General features: G+C 37.4%; 1 protein-coding gene across 6 annotated transcripts in view; it reads left to right on the forward strand.

Annotated features, from left to right (window-relative positions):
* Positions 1-16,012, forward strand: part of LOC140191659 (signal transducer and activator of transcription 5B-like) — a 106,806-nt gene extending 90,794 nt beyond the window's left edge. For all 6 annotated transcript variants that reach the window (XM_072249264.1, XM_072249261.1, XM_072249265.1 and 3 more), the window contains 10 exons: positions 3,203-3,290; positions 4,858-4,980; positions 5,080-5,172; positions 7,548-7,754; positions 9,525-9,619; positions 9,950-10,092; positions 10,408-10,563; positions 10,921-10,972; positions 12,467-12,574; positions 14,076-16,012. In XM_072249264.1, coding sequence (XP_072105365.1) covers positions 3,203-3,290; positions 4,858-4,980; positions 5,080-5,172; positions 7,548-7,754; positions 9,525-9,619; positions 9,950-10,092; positions 10,408-10,563; positions 10,921-10,972; positions 12,467-12,574; positions 14,076-14,202 — 1,192 coding nt within the window. In that variant the 3' untranslated portion in view covers positions 14,203-16,012. The remainder of the gene's footprint in view (positions 1-3,202; positions 3,291-4,857; positions 4,981-5,079; positions 5,173-7,547; positions 7,755-9,524; positions 9,620-9,949; positions 10,093-10,407; positions 10,564-10,920; positions 10,973-12,466; positions 12,575-14,075) is intronic.
* The last annotated feature ends 6,726 nt before the right edge of the window (positions 16,013-22,738 follow it).

A 22,738-nucleotide genomic window follows, 5' to 3' on the forward strand; every position in this document is an offset into this window, starting at 1 on the left:
TTCCTTCCTTAGTCTAAGCAGTGATGTCCCCATTGTTAAAGTAATGTTTTATTTTGAGTACACGTATAATATTCATTGTGCCTGTATTAAGATTTTTTAATTATGCATTGACATTTTAACGAAATGCGTCCATTCTGAATGTATATTACTTGTACCTAATTTAGGCTAAGCCTGGTATTGTAGAATCCAGAATTTTTCCCACAATAGAGGAACATTAATTTACTGTTTTGTTTTGCTTAGCCTCATTTAGAAACTTAAGAAATTCATTATCTTCAAAGTCGAGTTTATTGTCATATGCACAAGTTACTCAAATGCACGGGTGCAATGAAAAGCTTGCAGCAGCTTCACAGGCAAAAAGCATTATCTAAGCAGCATTCAAAAGAAGAGCAAGTTAAATTTAAACAATTTTTACAAGAAGGAATACAATTAGAGCTAAAGAAAACACTGTCCATACTGGTCAAAGTGCTTATGATATTGCTTAGCTCTAGTAATTAGGGTTGTGCCAGATGGTTCAAGAGGTTGAAAGGAAGTAGCTGTTTTTGAAACTGGTGACGTGCCACTAGTAATCCCTTACCATAGTCCAATATTTCATGTACAGTACTGTGCAAAAGTCTTAGGCATCATAGAGTTTATGTATAAATTTTGTTTTAGATGTCTATGGTCTTGTGCATTAGTGTGTCAGTGGAAAAGAGCAAATTTTAGATTTTCAGACATGTAATTTCTAAAAAAAAATGTTAGAAAATATTTGTATTTCATCAAAGAAAGTAACATTAATTAATAGACCACTTTTCAAATAAAAACTTGATTACTTTGTTGGTGTAGTTCAGTGCGTAATTAAACACAGGTAACATACAGGTGCTAATGATCAATGACATGATGAGTAGAATTAACTGAACTGACATGGATTGAGAACAAATCAAACTGGGTGAAGGATAACTGAAGTAAAAGGTGAGGGTGTGGCAGATATGACAGCTTAACCTTCAAATCATCCAATTCTGACACCATGGCAAGGGTGAGCATAGCAACGAGACACAAGATAGTTATCAGCAAGGCCTCTCCCAAGCAGAAATTTTGCAGCAGACTGGAACTTTAAGGTGTGCTATCCAAGCTCTTCTGAAGAAGCACGAAGAAATGGGCAAGGTTGAGGACCAGAAACACAGTGGTCGGTCACGGATATTGCGTGCAGCAGATGGGAGATTCAGTACATCGAGCTGACATCTTTCTAAATCAGAAAAGGTCCAGCACTGCTACCAGCTCTGAACTCACAGAAACCACTGGAACCCAAGTATATCCCTCTATGTTCTGGAGAAGTCTTGTCAGAAGTGGCCTTCATATAAGAGTTGCTGCAAAAAAACTATTCCTCCAAAATGGAAACAAGTCAAGAGACTCACGTACGCACAAAAACACAAAGTCTGGGGTGCTGAACATTGGCTTCAAGTGCTCTGGACGAGGAGTCAAAATATGAAATTTTGGCTCAAACAGGAGGCAGTTTGTATGTAGAAGAACTGGAGAGCGCTACATGGATGAGTACCTGCTACCAACAGTAAAGCACGGCAGAGATTCCCTACAGGTTTGGGGCTGCAAATGGAGTTGGTGAACTGGTCAGAATTAATGGAATCCTCAATGCTAACAAGTACAAGCCGATCCTTATCCATCACAGAATACCATCAGGGAGGCCTATGATTGGTCCTAACATCCTGCAGCAGTACAATGACCCCAAGCACAAGGTCAAGGTCATAAAGAACTATCTGCAGCGAAAAGAAAAGAAGAACAAAGGGTTCTGCAACAGATGGTATGGCCCCCATAGAGCCCTGATCTCAACATCCACGCTGTGTGGGATTACCTGGAGAGACAGAGGCAAGCGAGAATGCCAAAGTCTGCAGAACTGTGGCAAATTCTCCAAGATGCTTGGAACAACCTACTAGACAGTTTTCTTATAAAAGTGCATGATGGTGTACCTAAGAGAATTGATGCAGTTTTAAGGGCAAAGGGTAGTCGCACCAAATATTGATTTGATTTAGTTTATTTACTGCTTACTGCTCTTTATTGTAAATTTTTTGATACTTTAGAAATTTTTCATTTTTTTAAGCATCTTTGCTTTACTGGATTATTTTACATGTGCCTAAGACTTTTGCACAGTGCTTTATAAGCTGAGTGAATATTTTATATTTTAATCCCATCAAATAATTTTAATTTTTCTTTTGAATTTTGAACATCTGGAATTTTCATAATCTGCAGTTTCACCTTTGTGATATTTTAAAACAAGTACACCATGGAGGAATCTGTATTAAACATCTCTTTGCTTAAAGTTATGTCCTTCCTACTCCCTCACTAATTTGTCTTTTGTAACTCCTTTTTCTATGGATTGCACTAATTATTTTTGACTCTCCAAATATTCTCTGATTAACTTGGAGTCATGAGCGATACCGTATACATATGGGCACTTTGGTCCAACCAGTTCACTAATCAGTGCCCACTCAGCTATTCCCAGTTTCCTGCATTTGGCCCATGTCCCTTTAAACCTCATGCCTCGATGTACCTATCCAAGTACTGTACATGATATTTCTGATTTGTTCCTCTGTTCCTCCTAAATCTAAAATTTCTCATTTGTAACTTCCTAAAACATTTTTCTTCATCCCTTCTGTCAATGTGTGTCCTGCTTAAACTTGCCACTTGGTTGCCATCAGAGGGAACAGTACATTTTGTGGATGGGAGGAGTGAGGGTTTGTGATGCAGGCTGTTATCATTGATATGGGGTGGATATTTAGGTTCTATGATGAGACAGACTCTGCTAGGGAGAAAATCTTTAAAAATTAGAAATGTGAAACTAGTAACCTGGATTACTGCAGTGCTCTGCACCATCTGGAGTAGAAATGAAGATGATCAATGTGCAGCTTGAGGCATCATGCAGGGTTCGGGGCTTCAACTTCATGGGGTATTGTGACTGGCTCTGAGACAGAAGGCATCTGTTCAAAAAGGAAAGGCTGAAACATGACAGGGATCTATGTATTCGAGGACAGATTCACTTATGATATGGGAGGATTTTAACTAAGGGTATGGATGCTAGCACATGGAAGTGGAAGAGAGCAGTACATAAGGGAGGGTGTGTGTTGAGAAAAGCTAGAGAAGGAAACACAAGTATGCTAGTAAGGACCACGAGGAATACCAGCACTGAATATTTACCCACTTGTGTTTCTGGCAGTGACAGCAGTGGTGAAATATTAAATAACTGTTGTGTTATGGAGTACCATCAAGCAACAGGAACCTTAAGTGCCAACTTTAGAAATATGGTAAGCAAAAATCTTTAGTACAACATTTGGTATCCCTACTACAGTACAGTTGATTTGGGACCAGTTATTTCCTTTATCCCATTATTATTCTCCTCATATTCTATCAACTTGCTTGTCACTAGCCTGCACACACCGAGACAAAATTACTGTGGCCAATTAACCTACCAACCTACTTGTCTTTGAGGTGTGTGTGTGGGGTGGGGGGAGGTGGGGGGGAAGTAAAACACCTGAGGGAGAATGTTCAAACTATGCTCAGAGAGCACCTGAAATCTCTGGCATTGTTAGGCAGTGGCTGTACACTAGAAAAAGATCTGAGCAGTATCATTTGAAATGTCATGATCACTTCATAACTTTTGTTTATTCATGGTGCTTGTATGTTGTTGCTGCTGCCAGAGTCTATTGTTCGCCTCCAGTTTCCACTAAACTAAGGTGGCAGTTAAGATTCAACCACATTAGTGATTTTACAATCAGAAATAGGGCGCACTCCATTAGAATGGAACAGATGAGTGTTTCTGGTAATCTGATAGCTTCGTAGTTGCTAATTTAATTCAAAGGATTCAAAGTACATTTATTATCAAAGTATATATGCAGTATATAACCCTGAGATTCATAATCTCCAGACAGCCACAAAACAAAGAAAACCATGGAACTTGTTCAAAGAAAAATATCAACCCTCTCCCTCAGCACAAAAAAAACAAATTGCGCAAACAGCAACAGAACATCAACCCCTGCGCAAAAAAAACATGCAAACGGCAACAAGAACATCAATCCCCTACGCAAAAAAAGCAAATCGCGCAAACAGCAACAAGAATATCAACCTCCCCATGTGCAAAAAACAAGTCGCGCAAAAGGCAACAAGAACATCAGAAATCCCCCCAAGTGCAAAAACAAAATCGCGCAAATGGCAACAAGAAAGAATGAGCGAAAGCACAGATAATAAAACACAAAATTGAAAGAGTCCATATTCAGTTAACTCAGTATTCATTAGTCCAATCCACAAAAAGCAGACCCAGAGCCTTGGTGCCATCTTTCGACAGAATCAAGGGAGGGAGAGGCCACTCGAACGCAGGGACCTTCCCTCAGGAGCAGCAAGTGAAAGGCTAGTAGATGGCGCTGCACACTAGCTCACCTTCCATACTTGCCTCAATGTTTTAATTTTCCTCTGCTTTAATCGGTGAGATCTGCGAGTAATGGTCTATAAGCTGCTTGGCTCAAGAATGTCACCTGCAGTAGCATTGTTCGCTCATGCCATCTTCCGGAGGCTTACTCTCCATATTTGAATTGAATTAAAATTTCCCAGCTGCTGTGATTGGATTTGAACTTGCATCTTTGCATGTACAGTCCATTATGTTAACTACAAAGCCACTTCAATGTGCGGTGTAGTGGGAGAAACAATATGGGGTATATGGGAGATGTGTGTTTATTTGTCAATATTTTTGGGAGCCCAGGGTGGGTCAAATGCAAAGATCCATATTTTTATAAACAAAATGTAAATGAAGTTTCTGTGTTTCATAAATTCTGATAGTGTTGCACAATCTTGATGCCACTTTATTTTTGATTGTTTTAGTCTTTGAAACGAATCAAGCGTTCAGATCGACGTGGCGCAGAGTCTGTCACAGAAGAAAAATTCACAATTCTTTTTGAATCACAATTCAGTGTTGGTGGAAATGAACTAGTATTTCAGGTTAAGGTATGTTACATACAGAGCTTGCAGAGAGATTGTAACAGCAAAATTGTTTTATGCTATTGCGTCTAATTAATGTCCAAATAATTGTTTTCATTCTGGCAGACTTTGTCACTTCCGGTGGTGGTGATAGTTCATGGCAGCCAAGACAACAATGCCACTGCCACTGTACTCTGGGATAATGCATTTGCAGAGCCAGTAAGTTGCATAATTTGTCTTGTACTGAGTTTAATATTATATTTCATAGGAAAGCTATAAAATTTGCAGTAAATATAGATCAATGTGTGTGAACACATCAGTAATCATCAATTTAGGTAGTGTCTGAACACTAAAGAAAAAATTAATAAATCTGTGAGAATTGGGTTTTACAGTTACATAATCTGGATTTTTTTACTTGCCAAGTTCTCAGATCTTCATCTCTAAAGTTACCTTGAGATGTTGCAGATAGAAAACCTATAAAATAATTAAGGAGGATACTTGTATTCAAAGCAAACAGTCTTCTAATTTTTAGAACAAAATAATCCTCCTTGATTTTTTTTGTACTGACCAGAAAAGATTTCTGGGCATCTGTGCTGCTCATCAAATTATATAATAAGACTGTATACAGATTTTCCAGGCTATAATCCTCTTTTGAGACATTTGGCTCAAGAGCAACTTCCAACGTATATAGTGTATAACCAGATTGGCTTTGTATCAAATCCCTCTCCCAAGTTGTCATTTTAGAAACAAACTTTGTGTTGAATTCATGAATCTTAATTAGATTTTTAAAAATTGTATAAGATCAATGTGAAAATGCTGAAGAGGTTTTACTTCTCTCTCATTAGAAACCATTAGGATAGCAATAAAACATTAGGATAGATAAATCCCCAGGACCCAACAGAATCGACCCCAGGATACTTTGGAAAACAAGGGAAGAGATTGCTGTGCCTTTGGTGATGACCGTTATGGCCATCTGGCCACAGAAGTAGTACCAGATGATTGGAAGGTGGCAAATGTTATTCCTTTGTTCAAGAAAGGGATTAGGGATAACCCTGCGAATGATAGACCAGTGAGTCTTAATTCAGTGTTTGGCAAATTATTGTAGATTCTTAGAGGCAGGATTTATGAGTATTTGGAGAAGCATAGTCAGATTTGGAATAGTCAGCATAGCTTTGTGAAGGGTGAGTCATGTCTCACAAGCCTGATTGAATCCTTTGAGAATGTAACAAAGTACATTGGAGCTAGAACAGTGGATTTGGTGTTTATGGATTTTAGTAAGATGTTTGATAAGGTTCCCCATGGTAGGCTCATTCAGAAAGTCAGGAGAAACTTTGCTGTGTGGACATAGAATTGGCTTACTGATAGAAGGTTGAGGGTCATTGTAGATGGAGCATGTTCTGGCTAGAGGTTGGTGACCAGAGGTATTCCACAGGAATTTTGTAAATTACTTGGATGAGGAACTGGAAGAGTGGATTAGAAAGTTTGCAATTAACATGAACGTTGGTAGAGTTGTGGACAGTGTAGAAGGTTGTCGTAGGTTAAAGTAGGACATTGATAGTTTGCAGAGCTGGGTTGAAAAGTGGCAGACACTGGCGTTTAACCTGGAGAAGTGTGAAGTGATTCACTTTAGAAGGTCCAATTTGAAGACAATGCAGCGTTAAGATTCTTAGTAGTGTGGAGGAACAAGGGTATCTTGGTGTACACATCTATAGATCCCTCGAAGTTGATGTGCAAGTTGATAGAGTGGTTTAAGAAGGCACATGGTGTGTTGGCCTTCATTGGTCGGGGGGGTTGAGTACAAGAGCCACAAGGAGATGTTGCAGCTCTATAAAAGTCTGGTTAGACCACACTTGGAATATTGTTCTGCTGTGGTCGTCTCATTACAGGAAGGTTGTGGAATCTTTAGAAGGGGTGCAGAGGAGATTTAGCAGGATGCTGCCTGGATTAGAGAACATGTCTTTAGAGACAGGTTGAGCGAGCTAGGGCTTTTCTCTTTGGAACGAAAGAGGTTGAAAGATGACTTGCAAGAGGTGTACAAGTTGATAAGAGACATAGATCAAGTGGGCAGCCATAGACCTTTTTCCAAGTCTGAAATGGCATAATTTCAAGGTGATTGGAGCGAAGTATAGAGGGGGATGTCAGAGGTAGGTTCTTTACATGGAGAGTGGTGAGTACGTGGAACATCCTACCAGGGTTGATGGTAAAGGCAGATAGATTAGGGGCATCTAAGAAAATTTTAGACAGACACACAGATGATAGAAAAATGGAGGGCTATGTAGGAGGGAAGGGTTAGATTGATCTTAAAAAAGGTTAAAAGGTCAAAATAACACTGTGGGCCAAAGAACCTGTTCTATGTTCTAAATAACACAGGACCTCAGATGTTCGATTCTTTTCAAGTTTAACTGCAAATAAGATGACTAATTTATCTTACCTGGTTTAGTTAAATTAGTCATTAAATTGCTTGATTGTTTTTTTTACTCTGTAAATACTTATTTAGAACATGCTTATCATTGAATGGCTGGAATGTATTTGTGTTAAAATGGAAGTCTTATATCAGTAAAATGTTCATACTGGTTTCCTATTTGCATCTTCAGGGTAGAGTCCCATTTGTAGTCCCTGATAAGGTACTGTGGCCACAGTTATGTGAGGCTCTCAATATGAAATTCAAAGCAGAGGTTCAGAGCAACAGAGGATTATCGGAAGAAAATCTTGTTTTCCTAGCTCAGAAAGCATTCAGCAGTTCAGCTATTCATCCAGAAGATTACAGTAATATGACTATCTCCTGGTCTCAATTTAATAGGGTAAGAAATTATCTTAACCATTATGCAGCTTTTGTGTGTACTTGCCAGTGTGAAAGACCTCCAAAAGCTGGCTTGCGCAGTTTCAGAGAAGTTAACAATGAGAAACTGGCCCTTTCACCAGTCTGCATGTGCGTGTATGTATTTTGGCTTCACTTGTTTTCCACATTTTAATACCCTTGAAGGAAAAGTTGTAACACATTTGTAACTCATTGTAACTCATTCCATTTTGATTAACTATGTTCATTGCTACAGTATTTATCATAAACGCTTGATAAAGTATTTATGAATCTGCAAAAGTGACGATCTCTTCAGCCTTTCCTCATTCCCACTTTCTTACTCTCACTCTAGTGCGGTTAATACTAGCAATCTTCCTCACCTTCCTCTGATTTCAGAGTAGTGAATTTCTTTCTCCAGATTCTTGTTCAAGGCAATTTTTACTCTTGTCAACATTCTGTGTGACACTTCTTATTATTTTACTCTTTCCTCAGTTTATAGTTGCTGGCTTAGTCAGTTACTTCTCCATTTTTTACTAATGGTCTTCATTCTTGTTCTGGGTTTGTAATGATGTTCTATCCTATCTGCTTTCCCATATAACATCCAATCACCCCATTTTATACTGACAGAGATTATCACCTGAATCCTATCCCTTTAAGATGTTTTTTTTTTACCTTGACTCCTTTTATGCTTTTTCTTTGAAGTATTAGCTATGATTCAGTTAGTAACACCCTTAATTCTGAGTCAATTTTTTGATTTGTTTCATTCTAGAGTCTTAAAGACAAAAAAATCTGGTCTGAAATGCTCAATCTTTGAAGTGTCAGAGATGACCACTTTTGGATAACTTGGTTAACTGAAGCCCATCTATTATCTCTGGATAAAAGAGGCCCATGCCAGTACTCCAAATATATAGCAAGGGGGAATTGCCAAAGTCCTAGCCAATACTCATTCCACAATTAATATCATGAGACTGTATCAACTGGACATTTACAGTTATTCTTTGAAACCTCTAGTGCTCATATTAGCATTTCTGTGAGTTTGCTTCTGTGCACCATCTGAGATCTATCGTGCACTCACAAGCTGTTGTAAACAAGTGCTGCAGAGTAGGTAATCTTCCCAAGTTAGAGGACCCTTCAGATATAACCTGAAAGAGTTCCCAGACAAACAAAACTGACCATTGTGATTTCTAAGTGAGTGACTGTATTTAATGAAATAATACTTTAACTGTAAAAATGTTTTGGATCTTCTGTGATGATGTAAGGGGTATAAAATATGGGTGTTTGTCTATTGTATACTGTTTTACTTTTAGCAAAATAGTGAACCAGTTTTTTTTCTTAATTTTTCTTAAGTCCTGTCTTTTTCCTCTTTGCTGAATCCTGCTTTTGTCCTTTGACCAAAACTTGACACTGTTCATGCCCGCTATTTATCACAGTTTAATAATTTGCAGATACAAGCAGAAGTGAGATTGATTTTTTTCATGTTGACATTTCCCAGTGAATGCTTTCTTACTGTGCATTGGGGATGTATTAGAATCATCCAGTTTCTTCATGCTTGAAGAAACATAAAATGGTCCTAATGCATCTCCAATGTCTAGGGAATGATTGTAGAGTGATTAGTGGAATTAAGGGATGTGCCCATTCATTCTTGAATCTTATTTCCATAAGCTAAAAATACTAGAAATTATCCAAAGATTGCTAGTTTCATTTTGTAGATGGAAGAATGAACATAAAGGTGAATAGGATCCAATTTGAAACATTTTGATTTTATTTTCAAAAGGAAAGTTTACCTGGTCGAAGTTTCACATTCTGGCAGTGGTTTGATGGAGTTATGGAGCTGACAAAAAAACATCTGAAGCCTCATTGGAATGATGGGTAATTTCTTTAAAGCTATAACTGTTTGACTGTGTCTGCTTTTGGTAGCTCCATGTGTTCCTGCCTTTGAACGCACTGCAAGCCAATCACTTTAGTGTTCAGATGTTGAGGACATTCATTTGCTTTTTTCATTCATGCAATATTGGCACAGCTGGTAATATTTATTGCTCATTCTGGATTAACAATCTAGCAGGAATAAGTACCTAGTCAAAAGAAATTCAGTAGTGAAATTGGCAATAAAGTGTTCAGTTATTTTTTACAAAGCAACTTGAGTATTTTATTTGAAATGAAACTTTAATAATATTAGATGTTCATCTGTGTTTCACACAGGGCGATTTTGGGGTTTGTAAACAAGCAACAGGCACAAGATATGCTGCTTTCCAAGCCAAATGGAACCTTTCTGCTGCGATTTAGTGACTCAGAGATTGGAGGGATTACAATAGCGTGGGTAGCAGATAACCCCAACAAAGCAGGTGTGATCATAGGAAAGCATCTCTGTCCTTCTGACTCTTGTGGCAGCTGTCATGGAATTAACCTTTTAAGTCATTTCTGATTAAATGTTAAAATGTTTAGATAATTGTGAAAGATATGTATTTAAATTTTTAAAATAGTTCAGTGTATTCAAATCCATTAAATACAGACTGGCTCAGAGTTTAGAACACTCTGCAAATGAACGAACTTCCATAATGTTCAATATTTAAAGCATTAAAACAAGTTTCTTTAAAAAAAAACTGCCACTTCTCTTAAAGCATAAGTTATGTATTATCTTTAAAATGTAAATTTTACAGGTGAAAGGATGGTTTGGAATCTTATGCCATACACAACCAAAGATTTTTCAATTCGATCACTGGCAGATCGCATCAGTGATCTCAATCATTTGCTGTATTTGTATCCAGACAGACCCAAGGATGATGTGTTTTCTAAATATTATACACCACCATTATGTAAGTGTCAATTCTTTTACTACTTAAGCATGGGTGTTTCTCCTGCCACTACAAGGCGAGAAAATGAAACCAATCATATAATCTGCATGTGATTGATTGCTATTGTGAACAGATACTTCTGCTTTACTCTTTTTGTAGCTGCTTGAATTATCAAATACAAAATAAAAGTACTTTGTTAATTTTCTTTTGCATTTTGAAGCAATAATATTTAAAATCAAAACAATCAAATTACAGTGTAACTGATCATGGCTATGTTTTACTTCTGTAGCAAAGATTTCAAGTATATTATTCAGAATGTTTAAAGATCTCCAAGTGTTAATGTTTTCTGTTGTTTTGTTTGCTTATCCCCAATTGCAGCAAAAGCAGTAGATGGATATGTAAAACCACAGATCAAACAAGTGGTTCCAGAGTAAGTATTGCAGTAACGTGTTCAAGACCACTTTAAAAGTTTGTTTTAATTTCATATCCAAGTTTCTGCAAATTGTCTGATGGTGCTTTCTTATCATTTTTCTTTGCTATTCATTATGTAATTAATTTTTTTGTCACACTTAATTTCTGTCACGTACCCCAAACAGTAATAAAACAAAAGGCTGAAGATATTCATCAGGTCAGACAGCAATGGTTGCAGATCAGTGACTTTATCAATTATGGGAAAATTAAAATGTTCAAAAAGCACTTGATAAGGTATCACACCACACCAATGTTTTTATTGGAAATAATAGCTCGGAATAATAGTTCATTGGTGTGGATAGAAATTTGCTGGCTACCAGGAAATGGAGAGCAGATGTATGTTTTTGTTCCTGAGAAGATGATTTCGGTTGAGAAGATGTAGCAAGTGATATCCTATAGGGATCAATGTCGGGTCCTTGATATATTGAATACAAATGTGGAAAGTTATGCATCAGTTACATAGGACCAAATCTGAAGTACAAGATGTCTTTCTTAAGACTTGTTTGAAATATGTTGCAGCTTCATAGATGCTGCACTGACGCAGGCCCTTCAGTCCTTTTGGGTCCATGGGTCCATCAACAATGAATCACGCATTTACACTAGTCCTGATTTTTCTTTATGCCCAATTGACATTTACTGTCTCTCTCCACTACCCCCCCCCCCGCCCAATTCCATGGCTGGTTTACACACTGGGTAATTTACAGTAGCCAACTTGCATGTCTTTGGGATGAGGGAGGAAACCAGAGCACCTAAAGGAAATCCATGAAGTTGCATGGAGAACTTTTAAATTTCACACCAACAGCGCGTAAGATCCTGCTTTCTCTGGCGGACAGAGCGTCCGTTTTTAACAAGAAAGATTTGATGCGTATTTTTTTTTCCTCTGAGGGTCTTAAGTCTGTAATTCAGTTTATTTGAGGTTGGAGTAAGTAGAATTGCAATAATATTAAGGCGGAAGTTTTAGATGTTTAAAAAGCGAGATAAGTGACTACTGAAGGGAGATGGAAATGCGGAGCTGAGGTTACGTCCTTAGCAGCCATGATTTAAATAAATAGTGCAGTTTTGAAAGGCTGACTAGCCTACAGCAATTTCTAATTTGTTTGATCATAAGTGAATATGTTTTCCTCAAATATTGCTTGAATGTTTCCAGCATTTTCTGTTATTTAAAATATAGCCCATTACGAGGCCACTAGATTATTTTTCCTATTGGAATAGCTATAGAGAATTTGATTATTCTTAATGTGTGATCTGTTCAGAGATCTTCTCAAATGTTTAGATCAGTAAAGGAACATGGCATGTTAATGTTTTATTAGGTTGGTCTGAAGTTTTATGGTGCAAGCTGCTATATCGTATGAAATTTGTAACTGCATTTACAATATTCTAGATTATTGCAAGTGTTTGTGGGAGTGATCATTCAATCACCTATACTGTTTAAAACTGATCTTGCTTGTTGCAGATTTGCTACAGCATCATCTGATGGATCATCAGCGAGTAATACCTATATGGAACCAGCAACATCGCCTGCAGTTTGTCACCCACCACAATATCCTCTCTACCCACAGAAGTAAGCTTTTTTCTCCGATTGTTAATTATTTTGAGGACTTGTGTTCAGGAGAGATCCGACTTGTCTTTAAAAATGCCTATTTTGATCCAAATGAACTAATTTTTATGACTTAGGAATGTATTTGATGGTTTCACTTTAAGTTTGCAATCTGTATTTTTGTTTCAAATTCTCTTGGAAATGCGGGAGTTATCCCTATGCAGAATCTGTTTATAAGTGAGTAACATAACTAATGGTAAAATATTAAAATTACAATGTGCCTGTAATATAAAACAATACCTATAATGGGTTATTGGCTATTTATAAGCACATCACTGTTTCAAGACAAGTTTGACAAATTCATAAATTACATTGTTGCCTTGAGGAAAAATCCATTTTTGCTTGGATCTCTGCATCAGATGAATTAGCAATCATGCTTTTTAAAGTGGCCTTTGTGGCTAGCATGATTGTAAGGGTCCCATATTTCTTTGATTACTTTGATCATTTCACATGATTCAATAAAGCAATGTAAGCAATGCACTAACATGTGAGCATTTCTCTTGGTAGCCTTGTGCACATAAGCATCTCAAAAGTATCCAACAATCTTCGAGAGATTAATATACACATACCTGCCCCCCCCCCGCCGTTCATCTGCAGTGTGTAGAAGTACATCATTTAATCTATATTGTCTTTTTGCTTGTTTTTTTTTTCCAACCAAAATATACTAATTCGCTGTAAATTGCTGTCCATTTTGGTAACCTCGCAGCATACTTTTGTTCTTTAGCTAAGCACTCTGTTACAAAGTTTGGTGCCATCTGCAGTGTTGAAACTTTACTCAACACACTTATATCCAAATCATTAATATTGTAAAATGGTGGTGCAGATTTATTTCAAGTTTGTCAGACACAGTTGGTCAATAGCAAATCCATGCTGGCTGTTATATTAAATCAAATTTCAGTTGTGCCCATTATATTTCCTGTGATTGTCTTGAAAAGCTTTGAGCTGCTCAGATTAAACTGATCTGTCTGTAGTTGCTAAGGACATTGGGATTCCCATTTTTCCTCTCCTCTTGCACTCCGCAGTATGTAGGAAGGATTGGAAAATTACAGCAAACCCACTTACAATCTCCATTGCCATTGCAGTCAGCCCATCTGCTACCACTGAGATTAGATAGTTTGACCAACATCTAGCCCTAAATAAGACAATTTAAGCTAAATATTCTGAAGGACCATGACATTGTCTTTAGTTACAGATGCAACCAACTTGCTGTGATTTCGATTTTCCATCCTCGTCTCATCTAATTGGCATAGTGTCTGCTTGTATCTGATTATTGTTTGTAAAGTGGCATGGACATTGTCCTAAAATAAGTGTATTCTTGCAAATTCTTGCTTTAACTTAGGATGTATGAAATGGTTTGTTTACAAAGATGCATTCGGAAAATGCAACAGAAATAATTTTTAGCAGATAAAATTGGCATACTGAAAATTGAACTCTTTATAATATTTCATGATTTTCTGTTGTTCAGCCCAGACAGCATGCTTGATCCTGATGGTGATTTTGACCTTGATGATACAATGGATGTTGCCAGACATGTGGAAGAGCTTCTACGCAGACCAATGGATAATCAGTGGCTTCCTCATCAATCAACATGATTGCCACCCCCACCTCACAGAAAATTGTTTCTTATGGTTTCATTCCATAAGTTGCTTCATTTCCAAATCGTTCATAATGTGAAATGTTAATATTGCTCGTGAATCTAATATTTTTGTGCATGTTGAAGCAGTGCAAATGTTTCTAAATGTCCCGATTGCTTGGAAGAGGCTGCAGTTTTGGAGACTGCAATTACTATTGTTATTTTATGTTGTACAAAATGCAAGTTGCTATTTGCATGATTTTTATTTACCCTTCCAGAATTTTAGTTACGTTTTGGTAAATAGTGTTAATTTGTATTTTAGTGTGCCAAGGCAAATGCTTAACTAAGTCCCAAATTGGATCATTCACTTAGAAACCAGTCAAAGCTACTTTATTTGTGCATGGATTCTATTTTTCAGTCATTCACCGAGATATTACTTCACATGATTTATTGGAAATGATTACTCAGTTTTTGATTGAAGCTTTGAATATTGGCTCATAATTGGCAGAAAAGGGCCACAATAACAGAGATTTTGCTCCTCTTTTGGAATTTACAAATTGACTTATCACAATATCAGTGACATATTGAAGAGATAGGTGGGAGGGATAGTTTGTATATTTTTGTATCCCTGAACCATTTGTTCATAATTATATTTGTGTCTATGGTCACTCTGAATTGAACAAGGGTTTAAAAATAATCATACATTCAACCACTTTCATTGAGGAGTGTTTAAAAAAAGATAGTTATGTATTTGAACTGTCTCAGGATCAAGGCAATTTCAAACAATTTCATTGGATATCTAGGCTATGTGGTTTGTTTTAAAAAAAAAAGTGCATGAGTTTGGAATGGCATAGCTTTCAAGATTTACACTGCAAAATTAAGGCATGTATGTGCTCTGTAGGTAACTATTTTATACTGTATCATTTTTGGCAAAATTAAGTACTTGCTAAATTTGATCATAAAGCTAGTTACTTTGGAATACTTAAATTTGTTGCAGATATCAGAGAAAAGCTGTACAAGGTGCTGTTTAATCATGTAAGAGCAATGTTATCCTTGCAGGTCTACTTGAAGAAAGTGTCTTACTTTGGTTGCCTTTATGCCTGTATGGCAGACCTGTCTTCTGTTTGATGTAGTGTTAAGCCAAAATGCCATGCTGAATCAATTGTACTCAATATCTTGATCAGTCTCGTGAGTAATAAGAAATATGTGCAAAATGGATTTAGTACATTTTGACCTCTGATAGTTAAGGCTCACAATGAGTAAAAGCAGCCAGACTTTTCAGATGCCTTAAGCAATAGTGTAAATTAATTGATGCAAAAGCTGCGTAGTATACATAAACTTAAGTATGCATTCCTGAATATGACTTGTCACTGTTCCTGATGTTGGTACTATTCGGACGTAAGTTGCTAACTGAAACTTCTTGTTTCAATAAATGCTTTTTAAAGGGACCACTGGTCTAATCAATAGGTAAAGGGAATGTTTGAAATCATTCATTTTTTAAGCAACCACTATTACAATTAACAGGGATTGAAATATTTTTTGAAGGGATCCCCATTCTGATATTTGCCATTATCATTTGTTCAGGAATGCCACGTTCAGCCTAATAGCCACAAGCAAACTGTGGACAACATAAGCAATGAAGATGTTTACATTTTAAGTACTAGATATGCTTACCCATTTTTAATCAATTATTCTGGCTGCTTCTGTTCAAATGCCTGGGCCTACTGAGATGTAACAAATTTAAATTTAGTTACATAATTGGTTATCTTTAATGTAGGGAAAACTAACAAAATACCAGCTACACACATCAAAGTTGCTGGTGAACGCAGCAGGCCAGGCAGCATCTCTAGGAAGAGGTGCAGTCGACGTTTCAGGCCGAGACCCTTCGTCAGGACTAACCTGAAACGTCGACTGCACCTCTTCCTAGAGATGCTGCCTGGCCTGCTGCGTTCACCAGCAACTTTGATGTGTGTTGCTTGAATTTCCAACATCTGCAGAATTCCTGTTGTTTGCGTCAAAATACCAGCTAATTGCTACTGCCAAACTTTAATTCTGAGACAATTATGGAGTTGTACATCATATGGTGAAAACATCTCTTCAGGACACTTGCATATATTACTGGCATTTACTAAATATAGTCCATACAGGGAAAAAACATTCTATTCCTCTAAATTCTGGTAGGTATGCTCCCACTGTTTTTGGTATATAAAATGCTATACTGTATCTTTCATTCAGCTGTATCTTCCCTAGGAAAGATTATTCCTCCCACAACTTCCCGACCAGACTTCATTGGCAACATAATGTTAAATCACTTCCTAACGCATATCAACTGAAGCATGATTTGACTCGCAGTCTTATATTGGCCAGTGCATTTTTTCTACAAGGAAGTCCTATAGAGAAAGATGCATTTCATTCCTTTTACGTGTTAGCAGAAAGCAGTGGAATAGTTTACTTCAGGATGTGAATTTAGTTTAGACAAGAATGGGGTGCATTCTCTTTTTAGATTTGCTTTATCTCAGTTCTTGGTCCATGTCATACAATTTAGTAGCACAGATGGCGCATTCAAGATTGCTGGCTTGAGAACTGATCACCTTTGAAAATGGGATGAAGATGTATTGCTGAGATAATGTAATGATTCTAAAATCTGTTACAATGAATTTTATCTGTTACAGTGGCTGTTACTTTTATATACATATATATAGTTTCTGCTGTCTGGCATTCATAATGAAATTTAAAGAAATCTACTGAAACTATCATTAATATTCAAGTGGTGCTGTTATTGTATGTAAGTTGAGAGATGAATTTTAGTGGAATATGATCTGTCTTTAAGGTGTCTGTAACAGTTACTGGTTTGCTGGGGGAGGGGGTTTTCTGATGCAGACACTGAAGCCTTATGTTAATTCAGTGTTACAGTGGTGTTAGAAAGTTTGTGAACCCTGGAGAGTTTTCTCTATTTCTCCATAAATACGACCTAAAATGTTATCAGATCTTCATACAAGTCCCAAAACTAGATAAAGGGAACCCAATTAAATAAATAACGGAAAAAAACATTATACTTGTTCATTTATTTATTGAGGAAAAATGATCAAATATTGCATGTATTTGTTGGAAAAAGTATGTGAACATTTGCTTTCAGTAACTGGTGTGACCTCCTTGCACACCAATAACTTAAACCAAATGTTTCCGGTAACATATTGGCTTGGAGGAATTTTAGGCCGTTCCTCGTTACAAAACTGCTTCAACTCTGGGATGTTGGTGGTCTTCCTTGCATGAATTGCTTGCTTCAGGTCCTTCCACAACAACTCAATTGGATTAAGGTCAGGACTTTGACTCGGCCATACCAAAGCATAAATTTTCTTCTTTTTAAACCATTCTATTGTTGATTTACTCTTGTGTTTCAGATCATTGTCTTGTTGTATTATCCAACTTCTATTAAGCTTTAGGTGACAGACTGCTACCCTGACACTCTCCTGTAAAATGTCTTAATACAATTTTGGATTCATTGTTCCCTCAACAATTGATTGCAAGCTGTCCAGGCCCTGAGACAGCAAAGCAGCCCCAAACCGTGATGCTCTTTCCACCATGCTTCACAGTTGGAATTGAGGTGTTGGTGTGCAAAGCCCTTTTTCCTACAAACATAGCAATGTGCATTTCTGCTAAAGAGTTCCAACTTTTGTCTCATCTGTCCACAGAACATTGTCCCTGAATTGTTGTGAAACATCTAAGTGGTCTTTTGCAAACTTGAAACGCACAGCAATGTGTTTTTTTTTTTGGAGAGTAGTGGTTTCCTACGTGGTATCCTTCCATGAAGACCAATCTTGTTCAGTGCCTTTCTGATAATGGACACACGAACAGAGACTTCAGCAAGTTCTAGAGATTTCTGCAGGACTTTTGCTGTTACCCTTGGATTCTTTTTCGCCTCTTTCAACATTGCACGTTGTGCTCTTTGCAGGATGCCCACTACTAGAGAGAGTAGCAACAGTACTGAGTTTCCTCCATTTGTAGACAGTTTCTCTTACTGTGGACTGATGAACACTCAGGTCTTTAGAAATACTTTTGTAGCTTTTTCCAGCTTCATGCATCTCTACAATTCTTCTAAAGTCCTCTGAAAATTGTTTTGATTGAGGCATGGTGCACATAAACAGATCTTTCTTGAAAAGAGCAGGCTGTGTCAGTAACCTGACTTTGTGCGTCTTATAGGACAGGGCACCTCTACAACCCACACCTCCAATCTCATCTCATTGATTGCAACACCTGACTCCAAATAGCTTTTGTAGAAGGTGTTACCCCAGAGGTTCACATACTTTATATATGTAATATTGGATCATTTTTCTCAATGAACAAGTACAATGTTTTTGTGTTATTTAATTGGGTTTTCTTTATCTAGTTTTAGGACTTGCGTGAAGATCTGATCACATTTTAGGTCATATTTATGCAGAAAGAGAAAATTCTACAGCGTTGACAAACTTTCTAGCACCTCTGTATCTTCAAGGCAGGGCATCGTTCAGTATAACAGAGCCATACAAGCTAGCACTGGTTTTCTTGAGAGCTTCAGGAACCCAGCATACACTATTGGAGCATTTCCACTTTTGGTTGAAGAAAGTATTTTTCTCAGAATCATTTGGAATCCTCTGTTTCTATTGTAAAGGTCCAGAACCTCTGTGATATAGCTCAGTTCTTTATTCCCTACCCTCAATTCAATCCTAGCCTTGGGTTTATTTAGTGAAGGAAGTTGTGGCCTAGAAAGAAGTCATTTAGTATATGTGAAAGTTTTCGGCAGAGTGGTTAGTAGTGTATAATAAGTCATAGTAGTCCTCTTGCCTGGAAATTTGGTGCCAACAGAGACCTCCAACAGCATCCTGAATATCAGCTAAACTGAAACTAATATTCAGTGAATGTGAAGGTGCTTTGTAAGCAAACTGCATAAAATATCACACCCTGTATTTTGCTGATAAATCCTAAATGCAGACTCTTCAGCAAAATTTTTCAGTGGGTGCATTGTAGAATTCACTGTGGAAAGACAGTGCTAGAGTTGGATTTTGCTGAGATTCACTGAATCAAATCTAGTGCCACGATAGACTTGGTACAGGTCCCCAGTCCATTGATTTCAATGGGGGTTGTAGGGCTACAGTGAAAAATATGCAAGTTCCTATTTAGATTATTTTTGGTTGTTTGATGTTTGTATCTTTAATGGTGCTTGTTTTTAGTTGAATTTACTTTTTTAATTTTTTTCAATTTTACATGTTTAAAGTGTAACAAAAGTTAAAGCCAGCAACATTTTAGAAACCCTAATGACTTTGGCTTGCAAAGCGAAGGAGTTGGGAGGGTTAGGGCTTCACCAGCTCTCAGAAGCTATGTCTCCATCTCTGTAAACAAACTGTCAATCAACATCTTTTGTGCACCTATCAAATCCCAGTTACCTTGACTATACCTCTTCCCACCCTGTCTCCTGCAAAAATGCTATTCCGTTTTCTCAGTTCCTTCATCTCTGCTGCATCTGTTCCCAGGATGCGACTTTCAAGGCTTCCTTCAAAGAATGGGGTTTCCCTTCCTCCACCATTAATGCTGCCATCACTATTTCCCGAACACCTGCACTCGCTCCATCTTTCCGCCACCTTAATAGTGATAGAATTCCTCTTGTGGGACCTACCATCCCATGAGCCTTGTATCCAACACATCATCCTTTGCAACTTCTGCCATCTCCAAAGGGATCCTACCATCAAACATATCTTTATCTCTCTCTTCTCCTCTCCCCCAACTTTCCACAGAGATTACTCCCTCGTGATTCCCTTGTCCATTCGTCTCTCCCCAATTAATTTCCCTCCTGGAACGGTCTAGGTTAATATGAGAACCAAACATTGCAACTTAAATTGGGCAGAATGCAGAAAAACACTGTTACATGCCCTTCACTATCACAAGTAGAAGCAATCTTTATCATGAGTCCACACATCAGGAAGGGTTCCCTTCTGGAGGACTGTTCAAATCTGGATATTTTGTAAATCGGGAATGAACAAAAACTGTATGGAAGAGAATCACAGAAGCAGCTGTGATGGAAGAGCAGCCAGCCTCACTGACTCATTGAGCAAGTGAATACTCAATTCTCTCAAGTCTGTGTGATTTGGCCCAGCCACTCCTAATCTTGTGGCTCAGTGTGGGGGTGGGGGGAGGGGGAATGTTGAGAGAAGACACAGGGAAATGCTCTGTTCCCACCTGGGAAAAGATGTCTGCAGTCGCACAGCAGCTAGGAAATCCAGTCTCATCCATCCTGCATGTCTCCCAAACACCCGAGAAAATATCTGCTCAACCCTGATAAAGATCACCTGCAACCTATACTGGCTGGCAAATCTATCTCCATACAGACCTTGGAACAGCTGGCACAACAGCTCAATCCACTAATTACTGATGATAATATTGCCTCTGCCTCAGCAGCATCCAGCTATGTGGTTGGCCTCCAACTGCACTGACTAACTCCAAATCATTTGTGATTTGCTTCACACTTGTGTAGTTCTGCTATAGAGTTGGGGTACTTGTTTAAAAATTGTTCAAAAAATTTCGGAAACTCAAATTAGCAAGCTTGTTTGTATGCAGAGGTGTCCTTAAATTTGTTTGCAACCCGGACCGGGCCTATATATTTAAATAAAAGCGTTTATTATATAGTGGTTAAGCATGTGAAGAAAACCGAAATAGACAGAAATCAAGAACAACCTTGAAAGAATCATTATTTTTTTTTCAAATTATAGAGTCAATAAATACTCAAATGCTTCATCATTTCATTAAAATTTGATTGTCAGAAGTTTGAAGAATTTTTTTCTTGGTACAGGATTAAAAATAAAAATAGCTGTTACCCATGCCTTTTAATCTGTACATATGGTTGGAAATACGAGCTACTTGGGTATCATCTTGGTGTTAAGGCCAAAATATATTTTTCACAGAATCAGCAACAATTGTGACAGAGATGCTGTGACCCACAAGATATCTGGCAAGGTTGAGCCTTGCAATGCTGACTTAGTCTTGCTTTTCTCTCCTAAACCATAACCAATAAGATGGCAAAACCTCAATCAGTATTCAGTTAGAAACCTGTATGCCATTGACTGAGAACAGAATTGGGTTTAGCTGTGAGTTTACACAATTAGTTTTAAGCTCATCATAAAGTTCAAGTAGATGATAGAATTTTTTTTTCTAGTGATGCTTCATCTGTCAAATTAAATTGACCTTGTAGACCAGCCACCAGAGTAAAGAACCAAATTCTAGCAGGACGGTTACTCATCAGGAGGCTAAAAATAATACTTGTAACTGTTTAGTTGCTCAGGTTTTACTCAGTATTGACCTAATGTTTGCGGCAAGCACCTATTGAAAATTAGATTGTGAAGTTCAATTCACGTAAAACTATATTCAGTTTTTCTTTTTCCACCCCTCCAGAGTGTGATGCCATTGGTCAGAAAAAATAATTAGAGAAGCATAAAAATAAGGTTGTGTCTCCACCATGACACAGTGACGTGGACTGATGAATGCATTCCTGTGTGAATTTTAAAAAGACAATTATATTTAGCCTAGCACTTTTATAAGTAATTTAGTACATGAAGGATTCTTGTAAAACGAAGAGTGGACAACTACACCTTCAGTGTACTTTCAACCTGTTCTACTTCTCACCTAGAGTGATGTAATTGTATTTTGTCCCTCTAAAAATGATGAAAGAGGGGGAAGAACAATTTGCAGTCTCGACCTAATTTTACTAATACTAGTTAAAGCAATATTTTAATAGAGTACCTAAGTTATGCTGTACATGTTCATTGTGCTTATGCTATGCACACCATAAAAGATTACAGATTAACAGTGACAATTTTATGGTTTGTTATCACTAAATCCATAAAACAGCACACTTTTCATGAATTTAGTTACAAAAGTATTGTAATAACATAAACGTTTACAATCTAAAAGTTCATTTAAATTGGATAGAATGTATGTCTGTTAATAAGCTTTCCAGTAAATTGATTTATTTTTTAACTAGCTCTGTTGTCTCAGTGCTTTCCTCATTTTTGCATCTGGTTAACTGGGTTTCAGTTAAAGCGAACTGTTTTTAAAAAAACTTGTCTACATTGTTTTTTTTATGCAGGAGCAGTTTTTGGTTTTGTGGAGTAAGGTCAGCATTTTTTTTTTTTGCAGTTATATACCTGGATTGTGGACAAATAACCAATTTCTAACCATCCTCTCTCCACACCTTTGCAATCAATATTTGCAGCATACTAAGCTGAAGATGGTCATCAGGCTGGTAGCATGTGTGGGCAGAGAGGAAAAGAAAGTGAAAGATAAGCAGGTTTTATAAAATGCAAAGAGCAGGAGAAAACAAGGTGGAAAGGTGGTGAGATTAAATGACAAATGTGCAAGGAACAGAGTTGAGGTCTATAATTGGCAGGAGCCCTTAAATGAAGACAAAATTAGAACTATTGTTAGTTGAGAGAAGAATGTTAGGCAGAAGGTCAAGTTATCCTGCTGTTAAAATACTGCTTTAGGATCTTTTTCTCTCAAGCAGATAGAAGAAGCCCCAGTGTAAATAT

This window comes from Mobula birostris, chromosome X, assembly GCF_030028105.1.
Source record: "Mobula birostris isolate sMobBir1 chromosome X, sMobBir1.hap1, whole genome shotgun sequence".
Taxonomy (NCBI): domain Eukaryota; kingdom Metazoa; phylum Chordata; class Chondrichthyes; order Myliobatiformes; family Myliobatidae; genus Mobula; species Mobula birostris.